Raw genomic sequence first — 23,518 nt, forward strand, 5'->3', positions numbered from 1 at the left:
TGGAGTAACCAAAAGTACATCCAAAAAGACCCCTGAAGGTTCTTATCTATTGCAGGTAGTATGACATCAAAATGTTGCCTCGCAGCCAATCAACAATGAGGAAAAATGATCAGTATTAAGCATTTCTGCTTTATACTATTATTATTTCGTGACAGTAACATTTAATTTGTATTCACAGAAGTTGAATTATGCATGCTGTATTATGATGTCATCTCATTGCCCTGCAGCCACCTAACAACAGATGAAAATGACTTGTTTTTAGCCTTTATGCACCTTTAACACCTTATTGTACGTATTGTACTATTTTCATTTTACGACAAAAACATCTCCTTTATATCCACATCTAATTTATGTCATCAACCGGCAAATTTTTAAAAGCATATTATTAAAATCTACCGCTCCTATTCATCAGTGCAAAAAGGCCCAACACTAATGTAGTATGGGCATGTGCTAGCAATAATAATATACAGAAAATATCCATCCATCCAGCCTCTTCTGCTTATCCTTGTCAAGGTCACAGGGTGGGGCTGGAGCCTGTCCTACCAGAAAGCGAGAGGCAGGGTACACCCTGGACAGGTCGCCAGCCTGTCGCAAGGCTAACACATAGAGAGATGTACATCCACACCTATTGCTGCTTTAGAATTACCAATTAACCTAACCTCACTAACTGCAGGTCTTTGGACTGTGGGAGGAAGCAGGCGAGAACCCACGCAAACACGTGGAGAACCTCCAAACTCCCCACAGAAAGGCCCCGGCCAGGTGGTGGAATCGAGCTTACAGAAGCTATATATACAGAAATATCCTATCTAATATAAATAAATCGTTAATTGTTAAGCAGCTGTTCACTCTAGAGAAATCTAACCATCTGACATGTTAAAAGTACCATCAAAGTAATACTCTGTGTGGAAAAATCCAGCATGTCTGAAAGGTTACATAAGCCAGTATGGAGCTTTTCATTCAGTAAGTTCAGGTTGATACACAGAAGTAGCAGCGTCCTATTACTATAAATAACTTTGAATTCAGTGTTAGTTATAGTAATATAAATAACTATTTATAATTATTTATCATATTGTTTGAACCTCAGTTATTGCTCAGTTATTCAGCTTGGGTACTGTTATGATACAGCAGTTCTTTTGTCAGAGCAAAGAACTTTTAAATCTAACCACTAAATTCACACATGAAACAGAAGTAACTCTAGCCACCTTTTATGGGGTAAAAACCACAGCAGAGTGGAAGTACGTTTCTCACAAGACGAGACGCTACCCTCTGCATCCTGTCAGCCATCGTGTGCAAACAGAACACCTTAGACCTGTGGCGATAGCATGCAAGACTGCAACGTAAAAGCTCATTTAGACAGTAGCAACTTGTAATGTGTTACTGCAATGTCATGAGGGGTTTTGTGGTATGTTCATCGAAGCTTTAGATGTGTTTATTATCGTTATGTTTTGACTTCTGTTTGATTTTACTGCTGTTGGAATCATTTTAATTTTAAATTATTGCTAGGATTGCGATTTTTGGTTGATTCTAGTTTTTTGAAGGATTACTTATTTGAGTCATGATTTCGTTTCTGTGGAATATGCAGCCCCTTCTTCCTTCTGTCTTTCTGTATCAGTTTTACTGTCCTCCTGTTCTATCTCAGTGAGTCTGTGTTAAGCTTCATGTTTTAATACTTCACTTTGATGCTCTGTGTTAGTTTTACTTCCTCCTTTGTGATTGTCCCAATTGTCTTCATCTGTGTTTAACTTCTTTCCCTTGTTTCTCATTCTCCAAGTTATCTATCCACCTGAGTTTCTCTGAGAAATCAGCCACACAGGGAACAAGACTGTTGATCATCTGTTAATCTGTTTCCCTCTGGTTAAAGTGGCAAAGTGAATGTCTTTGGCTGCTGCTGTGACCCTTAATGACTCACGTGATTGCAGTTGACCTACTGTTGGTGATTTTCAGTCTGATGGATAGACTGCAGGGCCAGGTGCATCTCTCGGGTGTCAGGTCTTTGCTAGATTTAGTTTTTTTCATTTTTAAAGACTATTTTAAACTGTTAATCTGCTATATATGTTTTTAGGCCTGCTGTTTTTTTTCCTTTGTCCTTCATTTGGGAGACTTGGCAAGTTTTCAGGCAATAGTCCTTTGGGAAAAATCCAAAGATTTTATGCAATGAAACGGTATTGGGCTGCTAATAATGAAGTGCCTGAAGATACCATTTAAAATTGTTTCTTTGCTGAGTTGTCTGCTATGTATAAGTATGTATATGACACAAAACTGTTTCATCGTTTGGGTTCGGTTCCTTTTTTATGCTTGAATGGTTCATAGGTCAGTGTTAAGCTTTCAGCAAAAAAACAAAAAAACCCACCTAACCTCAAGGTTTTCTGTTTCAAAATGATACAAGAAAGTCTGGCTTCTTGGAGGCAAAATATAAACAACTGAGAGGTGGCCTGTGACCTTTGCACAGTACTGTATGATTCATTTACAGGCTTTCATTTTTACTGCCAGAAATGCAGTTTGATTCGGTAAAACTACTTTTGTTTGTGAGCGCCTGCAAAATCACGTGTTTATCTGAACAAACTGGAACTTGAAACAATCTATGTGTTCATTTTTTAAAAAAAAACAAAACATCTAAGGACTTGCACAGAGAACCACAGAATGAAGTTACACCCCAAGTATCAATATGCACAAACTGCTTCAGAGCAGATTTTATGTGCCTAAATGTACTGAGGATGTCTTTAAAATGTCATGGTGATAAAACTTATATTATGGTTGATGCTGTCTGTCAGTCTATACTATTTATTGCCACAGAGAATCGAAAACAGAAGTAATAGAAATTACTTTGCATTATCAGGAAATACATTTATAAAATGTAACCCATTAATCTTGGCCTTTGAAAAGATTTAAATCAACTTTTACTCAGGGTTTAATTAAGTCAAGCTTTCTTACTTCATAGAGGTGAATCCTACAATAGGTATAGCCTACAATAGGTATAGTAGCACCAGACCCCGTAGGTAATCACAGACAGGCCAGTGTTAGTCAGTGTTGCCAGGATTAAAAAGAAAGCAACCCTCCACCTGTGGCACACACTTCCAGAAAACCAGAGGCTGAGTGATCTTGGCTCGTTTTAATAGGAGTTTAAATTTTGCTTGCTGTGACTTTTTTCTTGTCATACTGACCACTCAAAGAAATTTAGACTATAAATCACATTCTAACCGTATCTTCATACAGCACTTCATAAACTATCCATAGCTAATTTAGACTCAATGGTTAACCTAACATGCATGACTTTGGACTCTGCAAAGAGGCTAAAGAAACCCGAAGAAAGCAGGCAAACAGGAACATGCAAACTCCCCACAGAACGTCCACATTGCGATTTTATCCAAAAGCTTCCTTCACTCACCACTCCACCAACACGCAGCCTGTGATTTTTAATCTATTCAAGAAAGAAACACACATAGTTTGCCAAAACACTTTGATTTATTCGTAAAATCTCCTGTTATTATTGAATGACCGTGTTTCTCAGAGATTAAAAGCTCATTTTGATCCAAAAATAACACATCAATCTTTGGTGTCTCTCACATTTATTTTTTGCACTTTAAAAATACACAAGTTTTCCTTCTTTTTAAAATGTAAAAAATATAATCTTATTCAAAAGCCTGCAAATTAAAGCATGTAAAAAAAAAGAAATCAAGGTTTAGAGGAACTGTGGTGCTGAGTATCAAGTAATATATGGGTCACCAGATCCGATTCGATGGTTTGTCATCTTTATTTCTATGAGGTAGACCTCCCTAAATTTTTTGCACATCATTCACTGCTGGCAGGGTTACACCTACTGAGTATTAAAATCATCCTTTTTCAGTAAAAGCCAAAAAACTCTGCCTGAGTAGGATAATAATTCAGGTCGGATTTCAAAGTTCAGTGGACGGTTTCCTCGGTTTTGCCTCGTCCTCATTGCGCGGCACATGGAAGTCCACATATGGACACCATTTGCTGTTGAGACACACCAGTTTTTTCAGAGTGGCCATCTTGACGATATTAAAGCCGGTTTCTCCTCCAAAGGTGCTGGGCTTCCAGTATTCAGGCGAGCAGATTGGGTTTCCAAGCAGGCCTTTCAGTGAAAAGGGAGCACCCATCTCCACCATGCTCTCTCCAAAAATGGCTTTAGGACGGATTTTCTCTAGCATTATGCCTGGGTAAAACTCCAGGGCGTCTATGTCACCATAGAGCTCTTCTAAACCTCGGGCTATTTCAGTGTTGTCTGTTTGGAAACAGAAAAATGGCAGGAAATTACTGCAGAGGTTTCATTTAATTCTTGTGTTGCTATAAATGTAAAATAAAAAGAGTGATTTTCTGTTGCTGAACCAATTTTATGTACACTTACCATAGTCTTAATGCCAACAGTTCAAAACTAGTCAAACACTGATTTCATTAGCTACTGGTGCGTTCATTTAATTGTATATAAACATTCATACAAGCACGAAACCCTCAAAATCCACTGATTCTCCAGCAATCTACATGAGGCAACTCAAATTACTCAACATACACTAAATGGTTGTACTGTAAAATTTCAGGCACACATTTAAGTTAGTTTAAATAATTTTTTCATCCAGCACCATCAGCTGAATATTTCTGCTGCTTTGGTTTATAATTTATATTTTTCTTGTCAAAAAGTGTATCCTGCCTCTCACTCAGCTGGGACTACTGCAAAAGGTTTTATTAAAGAAGTTTCAAAAGTGAGTATTTGCTTATATAACACTTTTCTACTCTAGTTGAGCACTATATCCTTTTATAAGCACTTTCTTCTAAAGTGTTTTTTATCTAACACCCACATTTACACTTCAGTGAATGCAGGTTTCTTTCCCAAGGACACTTTGGCATGTAAACTGGAGACTGGAGCAGCCAGGGATCAAACAACCAACCTTCTAATTATTAGATGAGCTGCTCTACCTCCTGAAGTACAGCCACCCCAACTACTAAGTATCACAATAGAATCAAATTATCATTCTATATGGGATGTGTGAATTTACTGATCATATGTTCAACACAGGAAAAATAAATATATCTAGTAATGCTGTGTGAAAATGCAGACAGTGCCTTGAAAAGCACAGTCCAGTGCTGTTTACACATATGTGCTATGCTGCTGTGTGGTTGACGAAAATGCATGCATACAGTGGGGCGAAAAAGTATTTAGTCAGCCACCGATTGTGCAAGTTCCCCCACTTAAAATGATGACAGAGGTCAGTAATTTGCACCAGAGGTACACTTCAACTGTGAGAGACAGAATGTGAAAAAAAATCCATGAATCCACATGGTAGGATTTGTAAAGAATTTATTCGTGAATCAGGGTGGAAAATAAGTATTTGGTCAATAACAAAAATACAACTCAATACTTTGTAACATAACCTTTGTTGGCAATAACAGAGGTCAAACGTTTACTATAGGTCTTTACCAGGTTTGCACACACAGTAGCTGGTATTTTGGCCCATTCCTCCATGCAGATCTTCTCGAGAGCAGTGATGTTTTGGGGCTGTCGCCGAGCAACACGGACTTTCAACTCCCGCCACAGATTTTCTATGGGGTTGAGGTCTGGAGACTGGCTAGGCCACTCCAGGACTTTCAAATGCTTCTTACGGAGCCACTCCTTTGTTGCCCGGGCGGTGTGTTTTGGATCATTGTCATGTTGGAAGACCCAGCCTCGTTTCATCTTCAAAGTTCTCACTGATGGAAGGAGGTTTTGGCTCAAAATCTCACGATACATGGCCCCATTCATTCTGTCCTTAACACGGATCAGTCGTCCTGTCCCCTTGGCAGAAAAACAGCCCCATAGCATGATGTTTCCACCCCCATGCTTCACAGTAGGTATGGTGTTCTTGGGATGCAACTCAGTATTCTTCTTCCTCCAAACACGACGAGTTGAGTTTATACCAAAAAGTTCTACTTTGGTTTCATCTGACCACATGACATTCTCCCAATCCTCTGCTGTATCATCCATGTGCTCTCTGGCAAACTTCAGACGGGCCTGGACATGCACTGGCTTCAGCAGCGGAACACGTCTGGCACTGCGGGATTTGATTCCCTGCCGTTGTAGTGTGTTACTGATGGTGACCTTTGTTACTTTGGTCCCAGCTCTCTGCAGGTCATTCACCAGGTCCCCCCGTGTGGTTCTGGGATCTTTGCTCACCGTTCTCATGATCATTTTGACCCCACGGGATGAGATCTTGCGTGGAGCCCCAGATCGAGGGAGATTATCAGTGGTCTTGTATGTCTTCCATTTTCTGATGATTGCTCCCACAGTTGATTTTTTCACACCAAGCTGCTTGCCTATTGTAGATTCACTCTTCCCAGTCTGGTGCAGGTCTACAATACTTTTCCTGGTGTCCTTCGAAAGCTCTTTGGTCTTGGCCATGGCGGAGTTTGGAGTCTGACTGTTTGAGGCTGTGGACAGGTGTCTTTTATACAGATGATGAGTTCAAACAGGTGCCATTCATACAGGTAACGAGTGGGGGACAGAAAAGCTTCTTACAGAAGACGTTACAGGTCTGTGAGAGCCAGAGATTTTCCTTGTTTGAGGTGACCAAATACTTATTTTCCACCCTAATTTACGAATAAATTCTTTACAAATCCTACCATGTGAATTCATGGATTTTTTTTTTCACATTCTGTCTCTCACAGTTGAAGTGTACCTCTGGTGCAAATTACTGACCTCTGTCATCATTTTAAGTGGGGGAACTTGCACAATCGGTGGCTGACTAAATACTTTTTTGCCCCACTGTGTATCGCATTTTGTGTCACATATGTGTAATGAGTAACAAAGGGGGCATGCATGTGTTCATATTTCTTTAACTTACCAGTTAATTCACCAAAGGACGTGTAAGGCTTCAGGTTAAACCTCTTCCTATATTCATTGAAAGGCTGCACACGTGTAGCTCTGGATTCTCTGATGACCATTTCTGCAACTTTAAGCACCACTTGATGAGAGTTGTGACCTCCTCCTATCTAAAAGTGTGAATATAAGCCACAAAAATGTTTTTTCATGAGCAGTGAGTGACAAACTCTGCTGTTCCATGACAGCTTGCAACACATTCTCAGCCTTGCAACACACAGAAGTACTATACCACTTTGCATTAATCTAATGCTGCTAAAAGACATAACTTGGTAGCATTATCACTAATCTCAATTTAGGAAGTAATTGAGAGTTATGAAATGTAGACGTTCAGTGTTTGTGAAAATGTATTGCACTGCATCATCTGTCATAAGTAGCTGTAGTTTCATAACACAGTGAGAACCGATGATTATTGTGATTTATCTTTATTTATAAAACGATAAAGTGTACGAGGCTGATGGTGCTGCTGTCTGTTAACTGATTGACAGTAGCAATGATAAAAATATACATGACCCGTTTCCCGTTTTCTGACTTCTATAATTCTGTTACCTGTCCTGCAATCTGTCGAGAGAATGCATCCACCAGCCTTTCCACCCCGTAATGCATCAGGAGGGAGGTGTTGTATAAAAACTGAGAGTATGGTATTTCTTCTCCCTCTATGACAATGCTGTCGGGCATCAGAGGGTGCCAGTGGTACAGGTGGCAGAACTCCAGGGCGATTCGATTGCTGTACTGGAAACGTGTATTGAAGAGCAGCTCTGGGTCAAACTTCAAGTCCAGCATGTAGCCACTCAGGTGCTGCACATACTCTTCTATTATAATGTTGATGATCTCACCTGAGGGAGAAATACAAAAATTAGCTTAGATTTGTGGAAAAATAATATTATTTATCTTCATGTTTAGTAATTAACGAAACACTGAAACAGTGAACAGTGTCAAATTCATAAGTGGGTTGTTGGTGAATAAATGGCGTCTTCTTGTGGTTTGAACAACAAAACAGTGATCGGCAGACACATCAAACAAAGCCAGAAAAAGATCGTGGCATCACCTTCTCAAAGCAGAGCACAAACCTTTACATTTATAACCTCAAACTTCAAATCTCACAGCTCTAAGGCTGAAGCACTGCCATAAACAGGACACAGCAAATGACTTTAATATACATTAAAATAACTCTTAGACCTGCCTTTTGTTGTATACTGAGAGTATATGGACATTTTTCTGATTTATGCCTCAGAATTGAATCAGAAAACACCCAAGCTCATATGTGGCCTTTTATCTTAATATATGTGTATCATATGAAAAATGTACTGGCCAAGAGCCTGAAATATGTTTTGTGCTGAGTAACTGTTTTGGTGTGTGGCCCTTTCACTCAAGTAAAATCATAATCCTGCTCAGGTGATAAAATTGATGACACAATAATATTTAGATACATAATTTAAGGTATAAATTAGGTTTGACTTAACATTTTGACTTAATGTAGACAAGTGATAATTACTTTGCATAGTCCCTAAAATGACAAGCTAAAATATAACCTTTCATTCAAGTGCTTCATCCAGGCTGTACAGAATTGCATACTATTCAACTGATTCAATCATATTCAAGCAGAGCCATTTAGGACATTTAGCTATGAATGTCTGCAGAAAACTTCATATCAGTCTGTTTTACCAGCAGCGGTGCAACAATAGTCACAAACTGTAGCCAATTACCGCTGTAGCCAAAAAGGAAACAAAAAAACAAAAGATATCAACTCACAGACAAGTAGCTGATAAAGATGTACAAAAAGTGAAAAGACTAGTGTTTTGAATTTACTGTGTTTCACTTACTTTGTGTGTTTCAATCATTCTCTGATTAAACATTTACTTTTACTCACCAATAATGATGAGTCTGGCTGTCTGGAAAAGCTGCTCATCATCCCAGGTGGGATGTTCTGCCTTTAGGATGTCACAGACTCTGTTATGTTCCCGCAGCCATATGGTGGCATACATGGTTAGACCCGGCAGGATGCCAAATACCTCCTGACCGATGGCCAGACGCTTTTCTGCTGGGATGTTTTCAGGATACACCATGTGCACTGGGACCTCAGACACTGTAGGAGGGTACACCTCACCATTTACCAGCTGTGGGTGGAAGAAGAGTTAATTCCAGTGATTTCTTTACTATGTTTACCGACTATATTATAGAAATTAACATATACTAGTGGAATTTATGTAAAATAAAATTAAAAAACAAAAACAAAAATCTGATGGACTATATTTGTAAAGCAACAACATCAAGCTGTTAGATTAAGATGGGTAAAATAAAGAGGCTTCTTAAACTGTTCTGAAGACATGCTGATAAGGTGGCAGTGAAAAAATAGTCACCGATTGAAGTTTTTTTTAACCACTTACCACAGGCATCTAGAAAATCCAACACGATGTTCTCACAAGTTAACATGCTAAAGGAAGTGCAAGCAATCTATATCTGACTCAGTGAACATATACAACACAGAGCTCTGGAGAGTTTTCTTAAAGATGAGGAGGTAAATTTGAATGTAGTATGTTACCCGTATTAGGTACCAACCCTTAGAAGATATTGCTGAAACTTACAGGTATTATTTTTTTAAACTTTTTACTTGAAAAATAAATATGACTGACTGGAGTTAATAAGTTCAGCATTTGGTAGAAATTTTTTGCTTGTCTGGTACATTAGATCAGATTAACTTCCAAGACTGTCGGTGGTCATGGTTCTCACGGTGACAGTGTAAATCTCATCTTTGATGTTAAGCTCACTCTAACCACCTAAATTCAAAAGTGCAAGACTCAAAACCCACTGTCTAATTTTCTAACATATAAGGCTGACAGATTTTCACCTTAAAAAGGACGAGACTCAGAAATCTAAAAAATGTCTGAAAGACCTAAAGACATAAAAAGATAAAGCTTGACATGTTAGACAGCTCAGCTAATTTAGGTTAGGCCAACATTTCGGTTATATTGCCATCTTGTTGCTGTGGCATGGTCTTGATAGCACTTATAATTTTTCTGCTTTTTCATGTGGGTGAAGAAATTTTCTTTAAAAAAAATACACGTGTATGTGTGGACAAAGCTTCATTCTCTGGTGAGAACACCAAGTGAGCATTATATTCCTCATGCTTTCTGAAGGTCATTATCCTTAAAAATCTGAGGAAACTGGGCAAGTGGAAAACAGAAGAAGTGTCAGGCTCAAAAAACAAAAGTCATGTCCTTTAAAAACTAGGGGGGAAAAGAAAGGAAAAAAAAATCCAACAAAGACCTAATACAGGACTATCCACTGTTTGCTGAAGCCTCATCAGAACTAGTCTCAGTGTGTGGCTGTCAAGAAGCCATTCTTAAAGGGAGGAAAGGCTGATCTATGCCAAACTGCCAAAGAACTGGACGGAATATCTGTGGCAACAGGTCGTATGGAGCAGTTACTGCTAATTAGACGTTTTTGGTTCAAACCTTCGCCAATATGTATGGAGGAGGTCAGATGAGAGATACAACAAGTATCTACACCCCTCTGTAAAGCATGGTCTGGGGCTCAACCAGTGGTTTTGGAGATTTCATGAAAATTGATGAAACTATGAACACAGAGATGTTCCACAATATGGAAACAATGGTATTCCTGTTCAAGTATTATTGGAAGTTAATTAAAAAACTAAGCTAAATAGGTTTTTGTTTTCATTCAAGTTTTTTTTAAAATCTTTTTTCTAAATGAAATTAAGTATTTAACTGTGAGTATATAACTATGAATGTATATGACAGTGTTTACAGGTTTGTAGATAGGTGTATGCGTTTAGCTAGTCATACTAATTATGTATGCAAGAAAGCTCAAGCACTTTCTTTTTTCTCTCTAACTTTTTATAAGGTTCTCCCTTTAGTGTTTATATGCAGCTATGTCAGACACACCTGATACTTCAGCTTTCCATCTTTATGAAGCCGAAGTTGATGTTGTCTCACAAGATCTTCTCCATAGATGTTGCTTGCGTCTACCTGTGTGGGTAAAAGAAAAAGAAAGAGGAAAAAAGGCTTACATTTGGTATAATGAAATGATGTACAACACACATCTTTGTTATGTAGAATGTCAGAAACTCACACCATGCCCCAAACCCTTGGTGAAGCCCCCCTGAACTTTATGGTCTGTCTTGAAGAACTGGTGCGTGAAGTGTTGAGCCATAAAAGCAAACATCAAATTGGTTCCCTGAGGATCTGGCCTAAACTTCTGTCTCTTGAAAAACCTCTCAACTAAGACTTTGGCATCAGGAAGAACAGGTTTACCTGCAGAGAAAGAAACTCTTGAAGCTTTCCACAGAAACACAGTTATGTCTCTTTAGCTGTGTAGGTCTCACCTTTAGCACCCATAGGCAAAGGGCAGTCTTCAGGTATAGGAGGAAGGATCCGAGTGTAGTAGGAGATATTAGAGTAGGACTCCCAGTTAATGTATCCATATTTGGTATTGTAGGTGGGAGGGCTTGGAATAAGGTCACTCCTGACTTTAGGAATAAATGTCAAAGTCATAGGTAAAATGTCTTTATTATATACATAAATTTAGCTTTATGAACTTTTCTTATATCTTGCAGGCTTTGTTATTTGCAGCTGTTTATCTGGAAATAGGAAATTGTTAAATCCCTATAACGTGAATTTTGAATGAGTTTTATGTGTCATGAGATTTTCTGGGACCTTCTCATTGGTAAAGGAATTATCTAAACATCTTATAGTCTGCTGACTGAGTAACTCATTTCTTAAGAACGTTTATTTCACCTACCTGTCAACACTAATCTCATGAAGGTGTCTCGTAGGAAAGAGTTGTTTATCAGGCTCCAAAACCACGGGAAGTGAGTAAGGATGAAGTGAGTCACGGAAGGACTGGGCTTCAGCATGAGTCGAATTCTGGTCCAAAACTCCGCTACGCATAAAAAAATAAAAGTAAAAATTTAAAAAATCTGTTTTTCATCCTTTAAATGCCAATTGTAAGCCATTTATAAATATATCACTAATGCCTGTATTAATGGGAAACAAATAAATGTATATGTATAACTTTTCTAACATTTGTTTTCTTTATTCATCACATGTAGCAGGTTTAGCCAAAAATCTATCTCTAAAACAACTTTCATAAAATCTAAGCATTGGGGTTGACATTTTGAAAATTGATGTTTCCGAATGTGACACATGCATGCCAACTAAAAACGTTGATAAATATCAGTAAGAATCGCTTAACAAACAGGTTTTGCATTTTGTTTTTTTCAGTGGCTCTGACTTCCTCCCTTCACACAAAACCTAAACCTACTCATCTCAACCAAAAACAAATATTGAGAAGATGGTTTCTAAATGCAAAACATCAGCTCTTTTATCTAGTTACTCATGAGTGTTTCCTTTTGACTTATCTATCATAGCTGTGCACAGATAGGATTATCTAAACAAAACTAAGATAAAGGGTTAGCTGTGTACTCCAGATCAACTTGCTCAGTTTGCAAAAAAAATGTTGTACTCACGAATAGTGCAGTTGTCTCCATAAAAGCCAGTGCGAGTGCAGTCACATTTGAAACTGTCTGTACCAAATCGCACACACACTCCTGCATGTTGACAAGGGTAGTAGCAACAGGGATTCACTGCAAACAAGAAAAAAAAATCAATGAATAACTTGAAATAAAAAAAAAGCTAAGCTAAATGATTCGTGGGGTGAGAGTGTGAGGGATACTTGGCTTATTAACATGAGGATATCTATATGAAGCAACGGTTGACATTCAAACAATTAAATGCATATACAGTGTTGTGAAAAATAAAGTTTTTGCATGACTCTATACAGATGGGGAAAATTAAGTGCATTAAGAGGGTAAGTAACAGTAAGATGCTACTAATTACTGTAATTACTTCACTGTAGAGTAAAAATACCACTGAAACTTACAAATAAACCGGCAATTAATATCAGGGTTGGTGCGTCTCTGATCTTAGTAGTGAGCAGTTTTGTACATGTACTGTAGGTATGTCTGTAGAAGACATGGAGTTACAATATTTGGATGTTTTTTTATTACACTAAACAAAAGTCTTTAAATTACGGTTAATTAATTCTGAGAAACGGAACTAGACTTGAGCTTTATCTGCACCTACATTCAAATAGCTTCAGAAAACCCACTGAATATGATTTTAAAAGCCCATTTTAATTAGGCACAGACAGTGTGAAAGTGCAGGATGAATTCAAATACAGCTGCATTTGTGCTTGTTAATGTATGCATGTCTCACTAAGCTTTTCACAGTCCTTAAGCTAAACATTTGCTGAACTCACTTCCCCAAAAATGTAACCAGAGGCATACAGCAAAAGAACCAAAAACAAAACATCAGTGAATTGGGGTGTCCTAGGACAATTAATAAAGGACAGAGTTTGCATTTAGCTTTTAACATAGAAAACATCCCATGTATGAACTGTGAAACTAAAGTTTGACTTAATGGTTTCTAAGCATATAATGTCTACGAATAAACCCAGCAACCTCACTGTGACTTTAACGCTTGCTGTAATATCGCTTCCTCCCCCCCCTTCCTGCTTGCAGAAGTTCAATGAGATAATGTGACACTGAAGCATTTTTTTCCTCATTAGTTGGAAATGAGTGGATAGTTAAGCATGTCTACCCTTGAATGACCAACAGATAGACTTAGGCGTATCAGTGTGACTTTGTCAAAAAAGTTTGAGGTGGCTCTACAGTATTTTTAACAATAAAGTTATTAAAATACTTTAACAATTTACAAAAAATACTGCACAGGAAGTATAACGCATTACTCCCGCATGAGTTTGGCAGCACAAAGAACTTCCCCTTAGGTCACAAGGAGGTTGTACCATGTAAATTCTAATGCTATGAGTTGTAGAAATCTACACAGTGGCAACAACATTAAACGTGCACACAATGATAGCGAAATGCGTTTTGTTAGTGCCATCGCTCTAAATGTCACCCTTTTCCCCAGTGTACTGGAGGAAAAAAGCAAGGTCTCCCCACGATCAATAAATTCATGTCCGAATAGTCAGTAATTTGCCCTGTGTACGTCTGTAAAGAAAATGCCCTTGTCTGAAACCAACAGGGGTCAACATTTGTGAGCTTGGGAAAAAGCCTTCTTTTCATCCCTCTGATCCATAGTTGACCTAATTCATGATGGGTTATTAAATAATTCGTTTTTTCTTACGCATGGAAGCACATTTCAGATAAGAACATTTGGAGATTCCTTGTTTACTGTCGCTGACTATAGTAACTATGTTGCAAGAAGTTTAAATCTGTATGCCTTTGTTGACTTCCTTCCCAAATACCTTCCCTTATCTTGGCTTTCTGAACCATTTTTTCTTTCTTTCTTTGTGCAGAGTACCCTGCCAAATTTCACATGTGCATACAAAACCCTTCTCAACCATATATGAAACATACTAAACAGTGGAACTTAAAGCATTGTCAAGCTCTCAATAGTTCCTCCTGATCTGAAGCTCTCTCTGCACCCATCGTCTTCTGCTGTTGAATGAATGATGAATGAAAAAGGAAACAGATAATTTGCTAACCATCATGTGTGGGTAATGACTGTTACCATGCAACTGTGCTCTGCAGCACATCAATTAAAAGTCATGATAGAAGAATGGATGTTACTCAGAAATGCTGAGATACTTTCATAAATATTGTTTAATAAGCAAACCACTGGCAGAGAGAACACAATACGGGCAGCTTGAGATGTTTGTGAACAGCTGAAGTTTTGTGAGGTGTTACTTTCTGGCAGGAATACCAGGAGTATCAGTGCACTTTCCAATGTGAACTTTCCAGAGCCCTGCAGAGGAATGAATGGAAAAGCTAATTTTGGGTCCCTCAGGCCCCAGCTTTGACTCTTTATGTGCTAAATGTTTAATCAGCAAATATTAGAGTTGGTTTGGTGGTTGCTAATATGCTTGATTAACCTTCATGTAGAAAATGAACAGTCTAACACAACAAGAAACGATATGGGAGAAATGATTGTTTACTGAAAATCAAAAGGTCATCAGGATAATCAATCATCATGTCCCATGTTGTAATTAAAGAAACTGCTTACCAACACTTGAGTCACCAGCACATGATGAACTCTCCAGCAGCAGCAACAGCAGCAGGGTGATGAACACCCAGGTGAAGATGCTAAATGCTACAGAAGATAATAATAATAATGACACTGAGTTGATGTTTTAAAAACGAGCATTGAGTTTAGATAATTTTAGAACTTACCTTTCATGCTGAGCTAAATAAGAGTCTAAATGTTCTATTACAGTGTTATTCTGCTCTTTCTAATATGTTTGAGAAACAGAGATAGGCTGCTGTCTTCATAACGTGCCATTGAGACCATGCTGATGCAGCTTCACTGGCTTTATAATTAACTATCGGGAAATGGGCGGTAACAAAGCATCCTCCACTTCCTCTATTTAGAATTTCATAGAAAACCCACAGTGTACCACTGGCTTCAAAGCTTTCTGATTGGACAGTCTTACACAGACTGGCAGAAATTCTAACTTCAAAAACTGAAATAGACCCTTTATATATATATACATATGTGTGTGTATATATACACACATATATGTATATATATATATATACCGTTCAGATCAATGCCGTGAAACCAAACCGCTTTGAGAAAGTTTCAAGGTGTTATATCCCCACCTGCTGGTAAATTTTATTTAGCACCGCATTGTGTGAACTAACAGGGGACATTAGCTCTGTAAAACCAACGCATACTGTGTATACAACCTTAACACCCCATTACATTTCATTTCAGTGACAATTATGATGCAAAACTGTAGTCAAGCCACCATTGTTTTTTTAATTAGCATACACAATTATTTGCACTTCCTGTTGTATGTTCTGTAGTCTAATTGCACCTATCAAAAGATAAATAGCCTGCTAGAATTTGACAGCAAAATAGTTTGTTTTGTTTTGTTTTTTCTAAAAACTTGAATTTGGGTGCATAGTTACTTTGTTAGCTGAAGCAACCCTAATCCTAACCCAGGATGTTTCACTCACCGAAGTATGACTAGGAAACAGTGGAGTCACAGGGGTGTAGTTTGTGGAGTGGTGCGTGTGCTTCATAAAACTCATAATGAAACAGTGGTACACGTCTTCTGAAACTGCACCCACACAACAATCTTTTAGAAGGATAAGACAAACATTTTCATAACAAAGTTAGAACCATATCTTTGCTGGATAAATTTGTATTATTTGGTTTATTTGGTGCATTATTTGGTATTGTTTGCTCTTAAGGAGCTTAAAGGTTTTTATTTTATTTTATATATATTATGGTAAACATCAACATCCATTCAGGCAGGTTTTTAACCAAAAAACAAATACATTAATAGCCTACATACGTACAGTACAGCCCCAAACATAAATAAAGTAGTTTACTCAGGTAAAAAGTTGATTCTTCACTTGTTTTCACTTCTATTACCAGTAAAGACTTTAAGACTGCCTAATCATCACACATAAAAATAAAATACCAGAATATGGGCTTCTCCTAAAGTTATTATTAGCCCTTGTGTTTAGATAAAGTTTGTTTTTCTTTTTAATTATTGTGAATACTTTAGTTGTCCGAGAAGTAAGAAATGATTATAAGGATCTACTATTGGATAAACATATGTATTGACAATACAAAATATAACTGCCATAAGTAGGCACATGAGTAGTCTGCATATAATTAAAGGAAAGACTTCACTGACTTTACTGAATTCCAGAAACGTTAATATTACATTTTTTGTCATTTTCTAATCAAAAACTTATTTTTAAAGTCAGAGTAAATTAAATCACACTTATAAAACAAATGTGTCAAAAATCACAGTCCTGGTAATTTTTATTTGGATGAAGGTCAAAACCTTTTGGGTTCTGCCAAATTTTTTCATGTGCATGAAACAAAAGGCTGCGACCTTAGAAAGTAAGAGCTGTGTTTATTTTTTTGTAAGGCTGAGGTCACCAGTCTTACCATAAAGATAGGAACACTGTCACTGGTGTAGCCAGGTTTGAATCACTGGGGAAAAGGAAGGAAAGAAACAAATGCAGCTGAGTTTCCATTTTCCGATCTCTGATACCTTCCAGTTGAGATGCCATTTGAGCCAAATCTTTGTGAGATTTTAGCCTTTTGAAAGCACTTTTGTATAATTCCCTGCATACTGTAGCAATTTTAGAGCTAACCTGTTTGTAGTGTCCTTATTCAGATAAGTTTGATCTAGACTGAAGAATTCAGCTAAGTCTTTTAAACTTTGCATACTTCTCTAATTGTGGTGTCTCGGAAGGAAGTTAATCAAATCTGTTGTAAAATGATAACGATATAAGCTATTTGTTAGCCTTATATCTAACATGTGCTCTGTAGCTGTAAATGCCTGTTAAAATCATACAGATACTTTATCCATTTTCTCCAAAATCCTCAGTGAAATTAATGTCGCTTTTTAATTTGTTATATTGTGATTGCATTAATCTAACTTATTGATTTAACTTGTTAAGTTAGAAGAATATTACTGTTTTCTAGTGATATATTTGTGTTTCCAAAAAGATTCCTGAAGGTCTACTTTAAAATGACCAGAGAATCAGACTTCTAAAAGTTGCAACAAAATAATTCAAAACAACAACAAAAGATGACATTTTAAAGTCTTCAAAGCTGGTTTTCCTTCACGAACTTAGTTACTTGTAGCGACTGTATGCCAATTTGGACAGTTATTATATTATTATTATTAAATTAATTAATGGGCACTGGAGAATAAAAATGTATAGTCACAAATCGAAACTTTTGCTGACTATGCCCAAAATAAGGTGTTTAAACTATTATTCCCCAGGAATTTAAACTTCTGCCTTCTTTGCTCTAGCTAAAATCTCCCATTTCAATTTAAAATGTTATGAGTGCTGTAAAAAGTCCACTTCATGTAGAATCTATTTTTCCACTGTTGTTTTGATTACCTCAAAAATGGCACACATGCTAGATTTCCATATATAGTTTGTTGTCTTCTCTGCATTCGGTTGCTTTATATTCTTCCCGAGTTCATCAAAAACAGCACTGTTCTGTAACCAAAATGAAAACACTAATTTTATATGAAATAATTTAATCCAGCTCATTCTGCTGCCTATATGTGGTGCTTTCTGAAAAAAATGCACAATTTAAAACAACTTATTGTTTAGAGGAAATCAGCGCACCTATTGTTTACAGTTGTCTGAGCAGGGTTTTTCACAGTTTTTCAGAGTTTAGCATCTTGATGCTTTGTAAGTGAAAACTGAGGATCACTCTTCAGCGAGCATTAAGCGTACAAACCAACCAACCAACGTCTGAGGCTTCAAACTGTATTTGGGTTCCATTCTGTTTCCTAGACATGATCGATATGAAGAAGAATGAGACGCATCAGGAACTAATTATCAAATCATCTTTTCCCGCCTTACAAGTGCCTGAAAAGGACCTATCTGCGCAGGTTGCCATGGAGATGTTGGCGCAGGCTGCAACCGAGGCTCGCTGCTTCCTACAGCATTCCTGGTAATTGAGATCAGATGCTCCTCTCAGTGGAACCTGGACTGGGAGTAACCTGGAAGCATTTATTTTATGGAGAAGATGTTTAGTTAAGCCTTGCTCCCGCTCTAAATGAGCCTCGGCCCAGCTCTGGTGATGAATACGATTGGTGAAAGCAGTGAAGGCTGGTTCCTGACTTCTTCCTTCCCCTGGTTCGGGTTACAGATTAGCAGACTTCCTGTCCAGTTGTGGAATAAGCCAAACCAACTGATGGAGAGGCAATAGGTGTATGGGCAATGGCATCATGTGTTATCTCAAATGGGATTTCTGACAGAGCCACACAGCATGGATCCTGAAAGTATCAACTTATTAGAAGAAGCAGCTGATTGCAAAGGAGGGCAGACCTCCTCTGGAGTCAGGTGGTGGTCCATATTAAGTTACTACATTACTTAAGTCGTCCAGCTGTACTAGTAACATTTTGTGTACAGTACAAACAGTACAGTACATTACTCATTGGACCAAATGGGCTGACATTAGCTAGTCACTAGCCAAATTGTGTTAAAAGAATAAATTTCAAAAATTAAAAAAATATTGTTTGCCAGCATCCTGTGAGGATCTAGCTGGTTTAAGTGCCAACATGTAATTTCTTTATATGGTCAAAAAGTTTAAATGATCAGGTACAAAGAGCAGATTGAAATGAAAAAAAACAAACAAACAGCTAATGTCAGTCTGTTATTCCAAAGGTTTGGGCATTTAAACAACACTTGGCTTCAAACAGTTCTTCATATAGGGCAAAAAAAACAAACTTGCTTTTTTACATTACATTCAGCTGCTGTTCTTATGAGCTCTCATAATTTGAGCTTTCCTTTTGGTAATGAAAGACCTGAGCATATAAGCCAAACTGTCAATTTTCTGGTCGAGCTATGTCTCATTTATAGCCACGAACAAATAAGATCATGGATGGAAGTGTTCGAAATGAGCATTCTTCAGAGGGTGACTGGGCTCTCCCTTAGAGACAGGGTGAGGAACTCATTCATTTATTAGGGATTCACAGTACAGCCACAACTCCTCCACACTGAAAGTAGCCAGCTTTGGTGGTTTGGGCATGTCCTACAGGGAGGAGGCCCCAGGGTAGACCCGGAGTAGACACTCAGCAGAGATCTGGGAACAGCTCAGTGTTCCTCCAGATTAGCTCTGCCTAGGTTGCTGGATTAGACTAATACATGCATGGCTACCAGGTATTACTTGTAAAGCGTGTATTGTAGTCATACCACTGTCCTGCAGACAGTTGGATGCAGTTGGCATGAGAAAACAATTTACAAGTAAAACTGATGGAAATGTCATTATTTGTGCACGCTATATTCAAGCTATCTCCCGACAAGATGAAAAGTCAGGTGATCACCAAAGTAAAAATGTTTCATTTGAAAAGGGACATGTTGAAAAGTTTGAATTTGGACAAAAACTCGATAATGGTGGCTTCACTCGGAGCACAAAGAGGTGCAAATATTAGGTCTACAAAGGGATTATAATTTTGCTCATTGTCTTGTATAATATATATTAATAATATGTAATAACCAAATGATGATGGAAGTTTTGTGTTTTGCTCTACTGCTATCAAGTGGTTCAAAGCAGCTGCTTTGATATATTTTCATGTAAAGCTGCAAATTGATTGAAATAGAAATGCTATATTTCTTTCCTATATAAGGATTTTATATGCATACAAAACATATCAACATTATTACTACCTAATGGTACTCGAGATAAATAGAAAGAGCCTGTCTCCTTTTAAAAATAGCGCTATACTGTAGAGATCATCTCTAACTGGGTCAGCATAGTTTCTCGTGAGTACTGTTTAGGTGGTCATAGTGCCGAGGCCTTTACACTACTTGTTACAAATGATCTGGGATCTGTGGGAGGGGCCAGATTTGGAGTCATTCATCAGCTGTCGACGAGCTGGCACAGTTCACCATAGAAAAACACAGTGTCCCCCCTCTGTAATGCAGCCACTCTGTAGTTAGACCACATTTTAAGTGTTTACACTTAGAGGCACACATGGTCGAGAAAATAAAAGCTTGCGTGCAAATTTGCCACTCTACCAGAAACTGTCTCAGAACTGGTAAATCTATAATGTGCCAACCATTTTTTTGTCTAAACTATCTCATCCCTGGCACCCTCTGCTTTACCACGCTCTTCTGCTCTTTATTCGCACTCATATGAAAACAAACTCTTTGGCAGTCCTGCTTGTGCTTCGGGTCATAGATCCTTTCCAATGCTCTCTGCTAAAACACCCCTCTGTTTCCTGCCCACCTCACCCTGTTCATCAGAGCATGAGCGTGCCCGCTGCCAGTCACCCCCACTTGACATGGCTCAAAAGTGCTGCCCTGCACCCGGGGCTGCTGGGATCAATAGAGCTTCAGGATATTGCAGTCGGCATCAAACTAAACACACAATGCATCCTGCACAAGTAATCTCCACGCTGAGTCTATTTGATGCGACAGTTTAAACACTTGAACTCAAAGCTCCCCTTTCGGGGGTGGTGGTGGTGTTGAAGGAGGCTGGGTGGGCTGTGGTGGGGTGTGCATATGCTGACCTAAAGGGGTTTTCGTGATTAGGAGTCTCGTACACCTCTGATTGCTGCGGGTCACTGCAGGTGAGTACAAGTGGTCGGAAGGAAGTAATTTTCCTTCTGGAGCTGGTTACCTGATTGGGTAAGTAGCTGATCTCTGACACTGACCCAAGTCCTCTAACATATCTAGAGCTGAGCTGGAGCCTGTTTAGAGGCAAGATTTGGGGTAGATTAATATGCTGTGCTCATAAAATTAAAGATTTTGTAGATAATTGTCATATTTTTCCTGTTATTTTAGAGAACTATGGAATTATTGCACCTGAAGCAATTTAACTGAACTACATTAAAATACTTTTCTCCTGTTTGTTCTCAGTGAGTTGTTTTTTTGTCATGAGTAGCTGCCAGGGCAGGGAAAACCCCTCGAAACTTCCTTCACACAGATGCGTGTACATATGTTTGTTATTGTCAGCAGAGAAGACAACAAATAAAAAACAAACCCTTCAGGGAGGAGAGGGGTCAAATTCACTAAGTGGAGAAGTTGGATCCAGGTCAGAATCATCAAAAGATTAAAAATCCACAGCATCATGCTAATAGTTAGTCAAACCGTTTGAAATGTGAACCCAAAACCTGATGACATCAACACTGTTTCTTTCACAAAATTTGAAAAGGCTTCACCAGAGTGAGCGAAGATCAGTTCATACACCCTGAAAATTACTGATCTTGACAGTAAAATAAGTACACAAGAGAAGTACCACAGATGACTCAATGGTAGAAAGAACAAAGTGCTAATTGAACACATAGGAGGATATGTAGCATGAACAGAACATGTTAGGCTAATTGAACACAGGTGTGAAGGACAACACAGGTAAGATTAGTTAGGCCTACGGTCACAAAGGAGGGAAAACGCTATGGAGACAGGAAGCAAAACCAACTTGGATACACGAAGCCCAATAATAATAATATAAAACAGGAAATTAATTGAAAGGATTCCAGCATCATGGCACACTGTCCATAACGAATAAAATAAACTTTTATTTTTAACAGAAGATTTCATGTACAGTAAATCCAGCAAATTCTAGCCTGTACTACTAATACTCAACATATATATTTTCACGAATATAATCTGAATGACAGTAGAGCTGTAGGTGTAAGCCTTGGGCAGTCTTGCATCAATCAGCATGAATTGTAGTCACAGCTTGTTGCACAGCTGCAAAGACGTCACAAAATTAAAAGAAAAAAAGTTTAAATTGCTACTTTTACTAATGCTATAAGATCTCTTGGTTGTAAATGAAATTTCACCACAAACCTATATGAGTTTGGGATAAACTTGTGATGTGTATATCTCTGCCTTTTGTCCCTGTTAGTCGGGTAAACCAGGTGCTCACTGGCTACTAGAGGGGTTTCTACTTTCACCTAGCAGAGGAAAAGGCTTTGGTCTCTTTCCTCCCTCCTGTAGTGGAATTGATCAGCTGCTTCCTGTCTGTAAATAAAGAGGCATACTGTAACCCACTTGATAAATATCAAGGAGAATACGGCAATCAGCTGAAAGCAATTTGCATGTCTGTGCTCAAGCCAGCGGCTCGTGATTTTCTCTCCTGTCATCTATCATAGACCACACGCTTGGGCCAAAATACACAATACTCCCAAATTGCTGTCATATGGAGTGCAAGGCCTGAAAAAAGCCCTTCATTTTTCCTTGTCTGTACTTCAAATAAACTTGTATTTGTTAAATAACTGGAGAGGGTTTTTTTCCTCCCCAGTGCAACTTTTCAGAGAGAGGGATGGTGTAATGTGCCATTTCCTTTGTTTGTTGAAAGCTTGGCTGCAGGACTGTAATCTAGATGGGTTTGATCTTAGAGTAGACACAGCCTGTTGAACAATGGTTGCTGCTGGATGTTAAGTCTTTAAACATAAAACTGACCTGCAACATTCACTAGCTGGATGGAGTATTGTCTTGGTCTTTCTTGTTTTATTCATGCATTGTCACATTTTCACTACTCATTGTGTAAAAAAAAATAATCCCAAAACATAATTTTTCTCACATTTAAACAAACATATAAGGAGACTTCTAGCACTGGTTCCCAGTTTTCCATTTGAACTAATTTATCACGTTCCAAACGCTGCCCGACCTCATTAGGAGAGCAACTGGGGGTTAAAATGAGCAATGTTTACATAGGTGACTTCTTGCAGTTGTACGAATAAAGGCAAATCCACCACTGAACTGTTCTGAACACTTCACTTCAGCATCCTAGTCTTTGACCCAAATTTGGCACGCTTGACTTTAAATCACATGGTAGGCACTCCCTAAAATATACCCTGCTTATTCAGATATTGCTGCACTAAACAGGATGTTATGAGTGGTGTCATATTTATGCGTTATATTACTTCATGTTCTTTATTTGTATTCTTTCTTTTTCTTAAAAAAGGGTCAGCATAGTGTTGGTGACAGTAGATGGATGCCTTAGTGTGGCCAGTGTACATCTTACAGATGACTGGCCACCTCATATAGGGCACCAATATGCCACAGAACAGCTTTTTGTGCTGCACTAAAGAAGATTTAAACTATTTATTGAGCCTATCAGCTTGTTAGAAATGCTTGAATTCATAAACTGAGGAAATCATTGTGCCATA

The 23,518-nt window shown here is 38.2% G+C and overlaps 1 protein-coding gene across 1 annotated transcript; it reads right to left on the bottom strand.

The window, feature by feature from the left end:
- Positions 1-3,425: 3,425 nt before the first annotated feature.
- Positions 3,426-15,200, bottom strand: ptgs1 (prostaglandin-endoperoxide synthase 1). Its single transcript, XM_005928827.2, has 11 exons — positions 15,078-15,200; positions 14,911-14,997; positions 12,354-12,470; positions 11,627-11,767; positions 11,211-11,354; positions 10,958-11,139; positions 10,771-10,854; positions 8,739-8,985; positions 7,418-7,704; positions 6,834-6,981; positions 3,426-4,243 (listed from the first exon to the last, which is right to left on the bottom strand). The coding sequence occupies exons 1-11, from the start codon at positions 15,082-15,084 to the stop codon at positions 3,894-3,896; spliced, it is 1,794 nt and encodes a 597-aa protein (XP_005928889.1). The 5' UTR covers positions 15,085-15,200; the 3' UTR covers positions 3,426-3,893.
- Positions 15,201-23,518: the final 8,318 nt, after the last annotated feature.

This window comes from Haplochromis burtoni, unplaced genomic scaffold, assembly GCF_018398535.1.
Source record: "Haplochromis burtoni strain Fernald_Lab_line unplaced genomic scaffold, NCSU_Asbu1 Contig_111, whole genome shotgun sequence".
NCBI classification, from domain to species: Eukaryota; Metazoa; Chordata; class Actinopteri; order Cichliformes; family Cichlidae; genus Haplochromis; species Haplochromis burtoni.

What these genes read in the sequence shown, in the direction of transcription:
- ptgs1 (XM_005928827.2), bottom strand. An exon ending in TGGAGACAACTGCACTATTC is followed by an intron (nt 11,768 to 12,353) that starts GTGAGTACAACA and finishes TTTTATGCGTAG; the next exon opens with CGGAGTTTTGGACCAGAATT. An exon ending in CCAAGGGTTTGGGGCATGGT is followed by an intron (nt 10,855 to 10,957) that starts GTGAGTTTCTGA and finishes TTACCCACACAG; the next exon opens with GTAGACGCAAGCAACATCTA.